Source organism: Prunus mume, linkage group LG2 (genome assembly GCF_029339155.1).
Source record: "Prunus mume cultivar Tortuosa linkage group LG2, ASM2933915v1, whole genome shotgun sequence".
In the NCBI taxonomy this organism is placed as follows: domain Eukaryota; kingdom Viridiplantae; phylum Streptophyta; class Magnoliopsida; order Rosales; family Rosaceae; genus Prunus; species Prunus mume.
In genome coordinates, this window is record NC_142699.1 from 255,737 (window position 1) to 269,585 (window position 13,849).

General features: G+C 35.0%; 1 protein-coding gene across 3 annotated transcripts; it reads left to right on the plus strand.

Moving 5' to 3' along the window:
- Nucleotides 1-7,087: 7,087 nt before the first annotated feature.
- Nucleotides 7,088-9,772, plus strand: LOV1 (NAC domain containing protein 35). 3 transcript variants are annotated; one of them, XM_089047342.1, is made up of 5 exons: nt 7,088-7,285; nt 7,358-7,615; nt 7,767-8,035; nt 8,615-9,471; nt 9,717-9,772. In XM_089047342.1, exons 2-5 carry the CDS (start codon nt 7,384-7,386, stop codon nt 9,727-9,729), a joined length of 1,371 nt encoding a protein of 456 aa, XP_088903468.1. In that variant the 5' UTR covers nt 7,088-7,285; nt 7,358-7,383; the 3' UTR covers nt 9,730-9,772. The 3 variants fall into 3 exon arrangements, with proteins under 3 accessions (XP_088903468.1, XP_088903467.1, XP_008218619.1); XM_089047341.1 differs by having other exon boundaries at nt 7,088-7,615; XM_008220397.3 differs by having other exon boundaries at nt 7,089-7,615; nt 8,615-9,772.
- The last annotated feature ends 4,077 nt before the right edge of the window (nt 9,773-13,849 follow it).

The following is a 13,849-nucleotide window of genomic DNA, read 5'->3' on the forward strand; positions in this document are numbered from 1 at the left end:
TAAACCTAGGCCTCATGGTCTCCTGCATTGTCAACACCCTAAACTCCAAGTATGTTGCCTTCTTTGACGTCTGGCTCATCTTCTCCGAGATCTCTTTCTTCTATAGCTCCTCTCTCCTGGCCACTTATCTTATTCCCACTCGTAGCCCTGGCGCCTTTCATTTCGCTGAGACCAATTTGCTCATCATCTAGGTCTCGTACCAGCTCAAGTGAATTCAAATCAAGAACCCTTCAATCGTTCTGGCCCTCGAACCCCTCTTCGCTTGCCTCCTCTCTCTTTTTTCATATTTTTTGGGTCTCACGCTTAGGTCTTGGTTCCTAGGAAATAAATGTGTATATCATGGGGATATCACTGTTTACTATCCCTAAATCAATTCACGTTCTGCCACGCATAATAATTGTTCCATATGGCGGAACGTGATTGGTTGGAGATAGCAAAACATTGTTATCCTCGTGACATACAAGTTCTTCCCTGTTCACCATCTCCGCCCTCCTACCTCAACCAACAGCTTCCCCTAGCTTGGGTTGAACACCTCATTTTCTTTTTCTTTTTTAATCTTTTTGTTTTCAATCCTTTGTTTTTGGACCAAAATGCCCCTCAACAACTAACTCCACTTACTCAGTTTTGACAGAAAGTGACTTTTTCCTATAAATTTATCCCTTAAATGTGTTGTACGATTGTGACAAAATTATTGGCAGAATGAGAAAGTAAATGTGAAATTATCACACCAATGACATGATCCTTTTCTTTGCCTTAATTGATTAAGGAATTTAAATCATCTTGATCTAAAGAGCTCAAATGACAATATGAACCAACTATAGAAATCACGAAAAAGTATTACAAAGAAAAATTGAATGGAAAAATAAAATAAAATTCCGCACATTCAATATCGGGTTTGGGTTAAATAAAATATGTAGTATGAAATCTGGGAGGCAAGTTGTGCTTACGATCTGTATGAAATCCGAGTACGAATCATTTAAAAAAATATAATTAAAGAAATCTGTTTGGGATTGGCTTCTGGAATCTATCTAGAGGTTGTGTTGTTCAGTTGATGTGCTTGAACTTCATATTTATAGCGGTGTTGACCTGGCTAGGTTAAACTTCATATATATATATATATATATATAATTGTAAGCTCTCTGATAATGAGCATACGACGTCATCCTTAAAAAGGTGCATGACCTTGAAGAGAAAAGAGAGGGTTTGTAATTTTTCTTTTCTTTTTCTGAGGAACAAAAGAGGCAGATTCTCCATGAATGGAATTGCTTGTTTTATTGTGTGGCAGTAGTCGAAGAACAATGACAAATCATGAGCGTCCTTTACAAAAGAAGATTGGTTAGGCGGTTGAAGGCCAAAACCCTACAAAGACACATGCAGTCCCATTTTCATTCTCGTATGGTCGGTGATTGGTGGCCACTGGCCATGGCCAATTCCCCAAATTATTAAGCCCCACAGAGGAGAGGGCCACACCCAACTTGTCTAATCCGTCCATGCCTTTGCTCTATAACATTATGTATTCAAATGATCATCTTTCACATATCTTTCCCTTGGGGATTTGATTTGATATATTTAATTTTAATTTGTGGTAATTAATCATGCTGCTCAACTCAATTATATGTATGTATACATCAAGTTGTGGTTGGTACATAAATATCTCTCTCTCTCTCTCTCTCTCTCTCTCTCTCTCTCTCTCTCTCTCTCACACACACACACACACACAGAGTCCCAATATTGGTCATGCATGCCCATCCAAAGAAGCGGGTTGACAACCGCCAAACTGGTCCAAGCCACGAGATGCCTGTGGTGTGGAAAAGTAATAATGTACCCTCAAGAATGAACCCAAATGGGTCCATCAATATCTTGCTATATAGGTGGCCCCATAAGCATCAGCTATCTGCTAGCGTAGGCCTAGCTAGCTAGGCATATGTGAAGATGAGATTATATATTATAAGAGAGATCCATTTTCTCTTTTAATATGACACTTTCATCTAGCTATATCCTCTCTTAGTCTATTTTTGAGTCTTCATCATCTATACGAATGTACTATATATTTTTCAGATATTTCTAGCTGATGACGATCATGGTGATGACTCCCATGCAATTCTATCCATTTTCCACAATTATATATATGTACATAGATTACTTGCAGTTACCTACCTAAATTGAATGCCAAAATTTGACTCCATAACAAGTAGTACTTAGGACTTCACCACGAGAAACGTATTTTCAATTGTACTTGTCCAAGAAGCTCTACATTAACCAAATGACCAATTTTGAGCATGAATTTGTAGGGTCTTCAGAGTTTGATAGTATCAATATCAAATGATCCCAAAAGTTGGGGTTTATATATGTAGTTGATCCCTATTAATTAATTAATTAATTAAAAATCCCTTTGGAATAAATTAAAATGTTCCTAAGTAGAAATTAAACCAATAAACCACTCATAACATCAAATAATGGGATGGGCTAGGGTTTGAATTTGGGGAATTTCAATTTGAGGGAAACGAGATAGATAGATAGGTGAATTAGGGTTTCAATTTGGGGGAAATGGGTAGTAGAGAACTGGGTAGGTCGTTTTGCAAGGTACTTGTTCATTAATTGACGGTTTTACCCTTCAAATTGATGGAATGAGACGGAATGACCTTAATTTGCACAAACAAGCGAGTTGTAGGACCAAACTGAAGCTCATGTATATACAAGTTCAGTGACCATTGAAGCTCTATGAATATTGTGTTATATATATGCGATATTAAGGGAGATAAAATTGAATATAAAACTTTGAATGTAAGGGTAAATATTTTAGCCACTTTAATAAAAGTGAAATCTCTGTGAGACCCTGTAATTAAGCATTCCTAATTAGGAGACATGCACAATGGTATAATTACAAATCAGAGATTGGGTTGGGGAAACACAAAACCAGTTTTGCAGCCCTAATCTGGTACAGTGCAACCGCTAGTAAGCTAGTAAGTTGACTTCACGATGGAGCGCACCACTACGTAATATTTTATATAATATATTTGTGATCCTCCTGGTTTTCGATTTTTCTTGTTTGCTATCTTCTGTTTGAGTTTTGACACGCATATATAAATCCAAAAGTAATAATATCATATAAAATTAATATACTAGTTGGCATTGACGATAAACTTTGTGAGTGATGAGATGACTTGGTGGTTTCCGTCCATGAATGATGATCCTGTAGAGATGCAGAGAGAGTCAATATCAGATTTCTGTGTGAAATATCTAAAACGTCAGAGGAAAAAAGGACCCAAAAAAGCTTAGGAGAACAAACGCAACGAAACGAAAATGTTGTGGATCCGGAAGAAACTACAAACTAGTGGGCAGCTAGCGCTACAACTTTCCAGCATAAGGACAAGTTTTCATACATATTAACAGAATGTAAGATTTTATCTGTATCTGAGTGGTCGGTCCACACTGAAAATGACACACCCATCTTGGCATATTCATATTTCTTTATTTCTTGGCATTAAGAAATAATATTTGCATACATAAAGTCAATGTTGATCGGCTTAGTGATGCATACGATATCGGAAGTGGGTGAAAATTATAAGCCTGACTTTCATCATTTTTGTTAAATCACATCACCTACCTGCAATTTCGTAGCCGATTAAATCCACCAAATTATTTACCAAATCTTTTTAGCTATGGATTCTAGTTGGAATAATACCACCACTAGTGCGGTTTGCTGATTCTAGTTAGTTAGCTACATTTCACACACTTTCCTAAAAGATACACGGTTTGAATTATGAAAATATAATATCAATGGGTCCCATAAGGATGTCCTCATTTAAACTTATTTAAAGGATCTCTTAACTAAAACTCTCCGTATATGACAAACCTCTATTTCTTAGATAAATAATAATATAACATAATTATAAAAAGTTGAAAGTTGTCAAGATCGTTGAAAATTCTCGCTTTTTAACGTCTAAAAAAAATATATATATATATATATATGCATATTCATTGCAGCCTCCCATGGTGAAAGAGTCAAGTAAGTGATCTTTCTCGAAGGGAGGCATCATTATTTCTTTCAACCTATTTGAGACTTGGAGAGAAAAGGACAAAATAAAGCAAGTGATTCCTATGGAAAATGCATGGTTCCAGATAATAATTACAAGAGTTCACTGGAATTTATTTTCTCGCTTCTTCACGCGTTTAACCTTGTGCTCTCTACTGTCTTGTATATATATATATGCATGATCGATCACTACTAAGATATATCCAGACTAACCTTAGCTTTGGCGCCCTTCTCTTTTCTTGGATTCCTCCGGACCCATTTTGATGTTTTTAGTCCTCTAATACGACACGGTTTGGCTTTTGCATAGCAGAGCAAAAAAACAAAATCCAAAAAAGTTTTATTTACGAAACTTTAATTGTAAACAACTGGTTGATCCATTGGAGGGAGAGAGATAACGACTATGATGATCCATTGGAGGAAGAGAGATAATGACTATGATGGTGATGATGATGACATGACTGGATTGGATGATACCAGTCATGATCATGCAAGTGGTGATTCCAGTGAATTCAAACTTCTCAACCAGTGACAAATTCAAAAATATTTCTTTCCCGAATTAAGATTAAACAAGTGAAGCTCCCAATCCAAATATTTTTTTAAAAGAAGAAGACCTAAATTGATGCAAGCTTGCGTAGCCTCTTTGAGGCCTTTTAACAAAACCTTTGCCCGTCAGGTTTTTTTTTTTAATCCTCCTCCGCATAATTTCAATTAATTTAAAGTAGAATATCGCTTGTATAAAAAAGGACACAACTTATTGAGTGGGGGCAATAGCCTCCTATCTTTCCTCTTTGAATCCGCCCATGCTCTCAACAAGATTATATGGTGCTTAAGCCTAACAGTCAACTAATTCTAATTTAGACATTAATTGGTCATGATAAACAAACGGTCAGTAAAAATATAAATTCACTAACGTCGTGTATCAAATTAATTCACTAAATGTTATTCATGAAATAATGTGGTCTTATTTACTAAATTTTGTTGACTGTAAACCTCATTTATTTATAATAACTAAAAAAACTCATTTTATTTATATAAAAAATAAAAAAAAATTCACATGTATAAAGAGACATTTGGCAAAATATTTTGATGATACTCTTATTATTAAATTGTATAAAAATAATATAAAGACATGAATAATATGTATAATAAAACCAAAAGAAGAGGAAAACCGTACCTTATGTCATTATCAGACATCAGGAAAAGAGATTGGTCACGGGTTTCTCTTGACTCACATATACACTCAGCATACTATCATATATAATTAAAATTATATAAATTATATACACCCCCACCCCAACCCCACCTATGCATTATGATTATGCATACATAAATTATAATGCATGCATGCGTCTGCTCCTCTGAAGCCACCTCCCTGCCAATTACTTTCATACAACTGGGATGCATAATGCGAAATTACTTTATTATATTGATTTTGTTTCCTATCATACCGATACCGTCGTAATTTCATATTCAGAAAGATACAATTTTATGTTCATCTTTTTTGTTCGAATTACATAAAAAAAATTCATTAGAAACCTAAATGCTAACTTCTTGCATTCTAATTTCTTGCATTTTCCGATATAAAATAATAATATATCAACAAAATCAAAATGTAATCCAACTAATCAACCAACGACCCTCAAGACAGCTAGCTAGCCTACAAATGCACTGACACGACGCGACAAAAATCATCAAAATTTTAACAATTACGAAATGTTTAAAAGATATTTAGCACTGCCTTCCAAAAATTCAATTATTCTGACTATGAGGTTCAAAATTTGGCTGTTGGGGTTTACAACAAAAAAACAAAAGTTTTCTACTTTTTTTTAATTGAACTCGGTTTCATCTACGCTAATATATATTTATGCACTTAAATTTTTAGCAACTTATCAACTAGTTATTACTTTAATGATATTTCTTTTCCAAATTATAATGATATTTTTCTTTCTAATGTCGGATAAGGGTACTCCTACTCTAATGGTATTTCTCTTCCAAAATGTAGAAAAATATTCCAAGTTTGAATCACCCTTTCCACATTAAAAAGAAGTTTACAACATTAGTAAGCAACGGTGAAAGAAGAGTAATTATACACATAAAAATAATAAACAATTAATACCATAAAAATAATAAACAATTAATTATACACATGGCACGTGATACCTACCACATTATTGTATTAAGAAAAGAACAATGTGTGTCAAAGAATTCATATGAGCATGCATGCCATGTGCATTCAGAAAATATATATATATACATACATACCATGCATACAAGCAGTTCAATTTGTGAAAATGGGACACTTGCATAATTTATAGGGAGTTTCACTAAAACACCCAAAATGAGTTGAAATTATAAAAAAATTCAAGCACTATTTAAACATATAAACACACCCAAAATCCATCATTACACACACTCAAAACCATTTATAAACATACCCAAAAAGTTAACTTTGAGGTTGATTTTGGGTGTCTTTCTATGTTTAAATAGTGTTTAGATTTTTTTATAAATACTTGTCTATGATTGGGTTTATTTATAAATTTGTATAATTTATACTACCTACAACCAAGTCTTGTTTCTCAGATTTACATGGCATGCTGAAATTGGGTTTTCTACATTATTCTTTCTTCTTCTTCTTTTTGGGGTTGGAATTAGGTTAGACAACTTGCATAGTATTTAACATATGTATATCCAATTTTCTAGGAAAAAAATCAATGGAATGGGTACAGTGTAAAATAGATTTGAGCTTGTTGAAGATTATAAAATTTAAAAACAAAAACAAAAAGAATTATAATTTTTTTTATAATTATAATCATGAAAGAAAGGTCCAGGGGCACCGCTAAGGGGCTGTGGCCACCCTGTCCCTGTTTTTGAAATGTCACTTTCTCATCTTAAACACCTTAGCGCATACCTCTTCTATGTAGGGCCTGAAAGCTATGTAGATCTTTCTATTTACTAAAGCTCTCCATTTTTCTTTTTATTTCCTTCTCTCTCTCTCTCTCTCTCTTCTTTATTTTTTCTTCTTGTTCTTCTCCCTGTAAATTAATAAGAGAGAGAGAGAGAGAGGGGGGGGGAAGAGAGAGAAACTTTTTAAGGGCATGGTACGACATATTAACCATCTCTTATCTTGCCTACCACTTGCAGTTGCATAGCAGTTAATTGCTACAAAATAACTCTTTTATCAGTGAGTTTTTCGTATAAAGAGGGCAGCGGGACGCCCAAGCTAGCTAGCTAGCTATATTGGAAAGGAGAGTGAGTATAGTGGTGCTTCATGAGCTTTAATTAGAGTTAGAGTTAGCTTTAATCAGTTTATGGCAATTGCAGCAACAACAACCTCATCATCATCAACCATGAGCGTTAACGACGAATCCAACAAGGCCGATCATGATCATGATCATCATCATGATGGTGATGATGATGATGAGCATGAACACGACATGGTGATGCCGGGCTTTCGCTTCCACCCTACTGAGGAAGAACTTGTAGAGTTCTACCTTCGCCGTAAGGTTGAGGGCAAGCGCTTCAACGTTGAGCTCATTACTTTTCTTGATCTTTATCGCTATGACCCTTGGGAGCTTCCAGGTAACTGACTAACTGTATATATATACACACACGCAATACATATGGAATCAAAATTCTTTGTCCCTATCTAAATTAAGCACATGTGAATTATTCAATCCAATTCAATCTAATCCTTGGATATTTATCTCTGTGTTTGATTGCGTGCGTGCAGCCATGGCAGCAATTGGAGAAAAGGAATGGTTCTTTTATGTGCCAAGAGACCGCAAGTACCGCAACGGGGATAGGCCTAACCGGGTGACTACTTCTGGTTACTGGAAGGCCACCGGAGCCGACCGCATGATCAGAAGCGAGAACTTCCGTTCAATTGGGCTCAAGAAAACCCTAGTCTTTTACTCTGGGAAAGCTCCCAAAGGCATCCGAACTAGCTGGATCATGAACGAGTATCGCTTGCCGCATCATGAAACTGAACGATATCAAAAGGTACATATGTATATATGTATATTTTATATAGGTAGATTTAAACAAAAACAAAAAACATCAAGTTTAATTAGGTCGCAATTACCATTGATGATTGAGTCACGTTATACCCGTTCACAATCTTCAACTTTACACGCATACATAAGAGACAAAGTACAGCCCATATACTTTCAGTTTGCTTCAGACCAAGAAAGAAAAATAACTTTCAGTTTGCTAAACCTAGCTTAGCTAGCTCACAATTTCCAAATATTAGTCTTGAATTGGATCCCGATCGATTCTCTTTCATTCGGGGCGAATAATTTGGCAGGAAAATTGTCAACAAATTAATGAATAAAGATAAATAAAAAATTCCAGGGACAAGATTGAAAAATTGATCATGAGTTTCCGTGTTTGTTGTATAATTTTTATAGGGCTTAATCAGTCCATCTTAATTTGCTACTGAAATTCATATACAGCAAAGTACATGAACCCGTAGCTCAAGAGAATATGCAGAATGGATGGATGACACAGATAATTTCAATTTTCCTTTCTTGCTTTGAGTGGATTGATGGATGGTTAATTTAGCTTGAATTTACTTTACAGGGAGAAATATCTCTATGTCGAGTGTACAAGAGAGCTGGAGTTGAAGACCACCCATCGCTCCCTCGTTCCCTTCCGGCCTCCAAAGCATCCACATCAAGATCATCCGTACTTGTGGCTCCATCCACGACCATATCATCAGACAACAAAAAGCAGCACAATACTAGTACTAATATTAATAACAATAATATTAACACAGTTCATAGTATCATGGAGAAACTCCAAGCTTTTAATGAAGGCCAATCACAGCAATTTCATCAGGATCCTGAGCATCAGGTGGATCAAAAGATGAGCGTCGAGCCTGAAGGAAGCAGCGGAAATTCAGATGTCACAACAGTTCTTGGGCTTTCCAAGCGTAACGCCTACCACCACAACAACATTGGACAAGCTCATCATCATCCACTTGATCAGGAAGAAGGGATGGCGGCCTTCTTGCACCACTCAAACTCAAAGCAAGCAGCAGCTAATTGCTTTTCACTGATCCCCAGTAGTACTAATTCATCTGCAACGCTCTTCACCGCGGGTTCTTCTTCTGTTTCGTCCTCCAATATGAATGCAATTGATGATCTTCATAGACTTTTGACCTACCAACATGTACAGCAGCAGGCTGCTGCAGCTTCCAGTCATCACCAACAACAACATGTACATCATCATGTGGTACAATACTACGATGATGCTCATCATCATCCCCAACCCAACAACCTTTTCTCCACTTTCCCTGCAGCAGCACCACATGTACAATCAGCTATACCGCCGCAGCAGCTGGCCCCCAACGCACTTCCAACTGCTTTCTCCGACCGCCTATGGGACTGGAATCCAATCTCAGATCCAAACCGGCCGGACTACAACAATCCATTCAAGTAATCAATCAATTAATTACATATATATATATATATATAAATATAGCTATTAATTCCACCGATACACTACTTAATGAATTAGTTATATATGCTCGCTGCTTCTAAACTCTAATAAATGATTTATCTAGCTAGCTGGTTTGTCGTTAATAATCCTGTACTCTAATTGCTTAATGTTCTAGCTAGCTTATGCATACTTTCTTCTTTAATATGTGATGACTCATGTATATCATATGTTGCTTTGGCAGGGTGTTGATTTAATGGGATATTAATTTAATTAATTAATTCCTACTACCTTTTGTTATAGCCGCTATATATAACATGTGATATAACCCTTAATTACTGTGTTTGAATGCATGAGTGGAGGTGCTTAATTAGGGTTTCAAAGTCATATATATGGGGTGACTCTTGTTACCCCTTGTTTGTTTTTTCAGGATCGTCTCTGAACCTCTATAAGATTTCAACCTATAACTAACAAGTGTCAATGAAGTAGATGTTATTAGATGATGATTATAGGTTTCGCCATTTTTGTTCTGGTGTTCTCAAAGTATCCTCAGCATAAATTATTTTTAAGCTCAAAAGGTTCATTATGTGTTGTTAATGATTAAATTATAGGGGCATTTTGATTTTCATCCTATTAGGGGATATGCAATTTACCTAGAAATAATATGACCAATAACATATCTACTTGTGTATATTCAAAATAATATGTACCTAATTGAAAGACCAAAATTAGTGTCTAATATAACACGAGAGTTCTAAAATAAACAATTTTAAAGTTTCGCTAATAAGGTATAGCTCAGTTGGTTGAGTTCTTCCACCTCCACTCATGTGGACAGAGATTTGAAAATTTACGATCAAAGAAAAAAAAAGGAATAGGGGAAAACGCCCCCTCCACGCATTAACACAATAGATAGGCCACAAGAGTAGTGAGGATGTCATGGTCCATATCTGAGAAAGTGTTGCAGATGTAAATTGTAAAGGAGGTCGCTGGACCACAGTCCACAAGTGCTCTAGACTCTACACATGCGCAAATTGGAATATATAAGTCTTGTATTGTTCTTCATGTGATATATTATAAAATAGAAAGGAGTTGGATTAATTGAGAGTAATGTGTTTCACACTCTAGTTCTAGTAGTACTCTCTCACAAACAAACAAAACAGACACACACATTCAGAGTGAGAGCAGAGAGAGCAGATAGCATGGGGCAGGCAAGGCAGCTAATAATAGCAGAGATTATATATTCTCATTGGGATCCGGTCTAGCTCTAGCTTAAGTCTTTCTTTGTGTTTTGGGGTGGGGATATATAATAAGTTAACATAACCGCGTGTGAAATGAATTGGTAGGTTGGCGTTATTATTATAACCTAAATACGTACTACTGACAAGTCAACGAGACCCGCAGGCGAGCAGCTGTGCGTGCGTCGTCAATGTCATCGTGGAGCTTTAGCTATTAGGAGGAGCTATTTCTTCATTCATATATATATATATATATATATAGAGAGAGAGAGAGAGAGAGAGAGAGAGAGAGAGAGAGAGAGAGAGGAGACTCTATCTAGAGAGGTCCATATGATGCATATGATATGATGGCATTGCAAATTGCAATTCGCATGCCAGACTTTTAGACTAGCTATATACCACTTGGCGCAAATGCTTCTTCTAGAATATATACATGCATATATATGACCTAATTTATAGCTATTGCCCTCTCTCTTTTATTTATTCCTTAATTAATAGATGGTGAGACTATATATGTTGCTTGGCCTAAAAAGATAGCAACTGCATGCATGTTGACATTCCAGAAATTCTATCCTGTTAGCTAAAAGCCTATACAACCTAGCACAAGAGAATCTATAGGCCCAGAAGGTGATCGGGGTCGCCCTGACTTTTCAGTATTTAGATGAGAAAATGTAAAAATGCAAAGGATTTCATAAATGATAGAATTTAAAATGACGGAAATTAATGTTCTAGAATTTATAAAGTTTCTTATTTGGATGATGGATTTAAAACGCGAAAATTCTGACTTTTGTCAAAATCCCAAGTTTATTTCTCTCATCCAAACGCACCGTTAATTTCTCTTTGCATGTAATCATAGTTTATATATATATATATATATATATATATACCTTCTTTTTTTGGCTTAGTAGTTTAATTGAATTAAAATAACAAATGCAAACTATCATATAGTTGACAATAACAAACAAATCAACAAACTAGAAGAATTAAACATTTTCTTGATGGAAGTGTTTGATTTATTGCATATTTCTTGTTCCAAGTCAACTAATAATTTTTAAATATGGGGCTTTATATTGTTAAAGATTTTGAGTGGTTTTTATTTGGGTCTTATTTTGAACTCTCTAAAAATTACATTTATAATGGGCCTCAACATATTACTTTTACAAGTATAAAAAAGGTTTGGGTCCCCTCGTTCAAGGGCCCTAGACCATCGCCCTTGGGGCCTAGGCCCAAGGCCGGCCTTGATGGTTATATATATGGTTTAGGAGTTTCGAGTTTTGTGTTTATACACCTCTATATACACTCCAATATAAAGCAAAGATATTTCAAAATTTTCTATTTTGTCTTTTTCTATTTGTGGAGATGAATGTATATAACATTATATTGTGGTGTGTGTACAACAATTGAAGTAATTAAAGTATCAATTACATCAAATCTATGTAAGCTATTTAAAATATGAAACAAATCTCCTAATTAACATGCACAATTCATACCAACATTCTCCCATAAGTTGGTGTATGGATATCTCCAATAGCCAACCAGTCAAGTGACTTGAAGAACTCAATTGTAGATTGTCTTCATAAGAATATCATAGTTGATCTTCAATCTTCACAAATGGAAAATCAATTATTCCAGCGTTAAATTTCTCCTTAATGAAATATTGGTAAATTTCAACACATTTAGTACAATCTTGTACATGATTCTATGCTATGTCAATATATAGCAACCTTATTATCACAATGCAGTCTTATAACTCTCTAAGTTTACTAAATTTGCCAAAAAGTTTATATGCCAAAATAACTCACAAACACCATAAACATGCTTCTATACTCAACCTCAACACTATCATGCAATACCTTTTTGTTTCTTACTTCTCCAAGTCACAAGATTACCACCAACAAATGTAAAGTACAGAAAGTTAGAATGTAGTGATAGAGCCAATCTAATCTACATTGATATAGCTCTCCACATCTAGGTGATGATGTTTGGAGCATACTAGTTTCAATCAAAATATTCATTACATTTTTTTTCTTTGAGATTGGAAGATGTTAGATTTTGATCTAGCAACTTCTATATCCTAAGAAAGTAATTGAAATCTCCCAACTTTTTTTTTTTAATCTCAAATTTAGTTTTCATATACATTTGCAAATTTTAAATTTCATCCTAATCATTGTCAGTAATAACCATATTATCAACATAAACGATCAAACAAATTCTTTTATCATTTTTTCTACTTAAAAAAATAAGGTGTGATCATAATTACTTTGTTTGTATTCAAAGTTCTTCATAAACGAAGTGAATCTGGCAAATCATGTCGTTCGCGATTGTTTTAGCGCTTATTATGACTTCTTCAACTTGTATACCGTTCATTCTTTTGAAGTTTTCATGAGACTTGGAGGAAGATCCATGTATATTACTTCTTTAAAATCACCATGCAGAAATGCATTTTTACTCGAAATTGCAACAAAGGTTGTTAGTAGCTAATGAGATGAGAACAAGAATTGTATTGATCTTTGCAAAAGCAAGGGTCTTTTGATAATCTACATCATACATTTGTGTATACCCCTTACCCTGAAAGATGTTTTAGATTTTCTTAGGTTGGTTAAGCTACTAAAACACAAAACTTTTCAAGAGAAGCAACGGAAGCAAATGGTTAATTTTAGAGATTTAACCTAAACCTCTTCCATGGATCTTTTGATTCGAAGTGCTGGCTGAAGGAAACATGCATCTAATGCTTAGAAAATCAACTTTAGCCATAACCTATACAACAAAGACATTCTAAATGGCGGATTCATTTTGTTTATGCTAGTTAAGCTAAACCTTTTGCATTTTAAACTAAGTATCTTAGCCTAGTCTCTTTGAACACAAATAGAAAAAGGGAAATGGGAATTGTGAATTGTATCCCTCCATACAATTCTCCCTATTGGCGAAGCCTAATTATAATTAATTAGTCATTACAGGGCTTTCACAAGCTATGAGTGACACCTAGCAGTATGTCATGGCTACTCAAGCTAAAAAGAATTCATTTAGAGAACATAATCAGTTTGTGATTGCAATGCAATTCGATCATTCTCTAATTCAATACTCTATGTCATATTCTCGGGATATGATAAACTCTTGTCAAAATCCATAATATGACATCTCT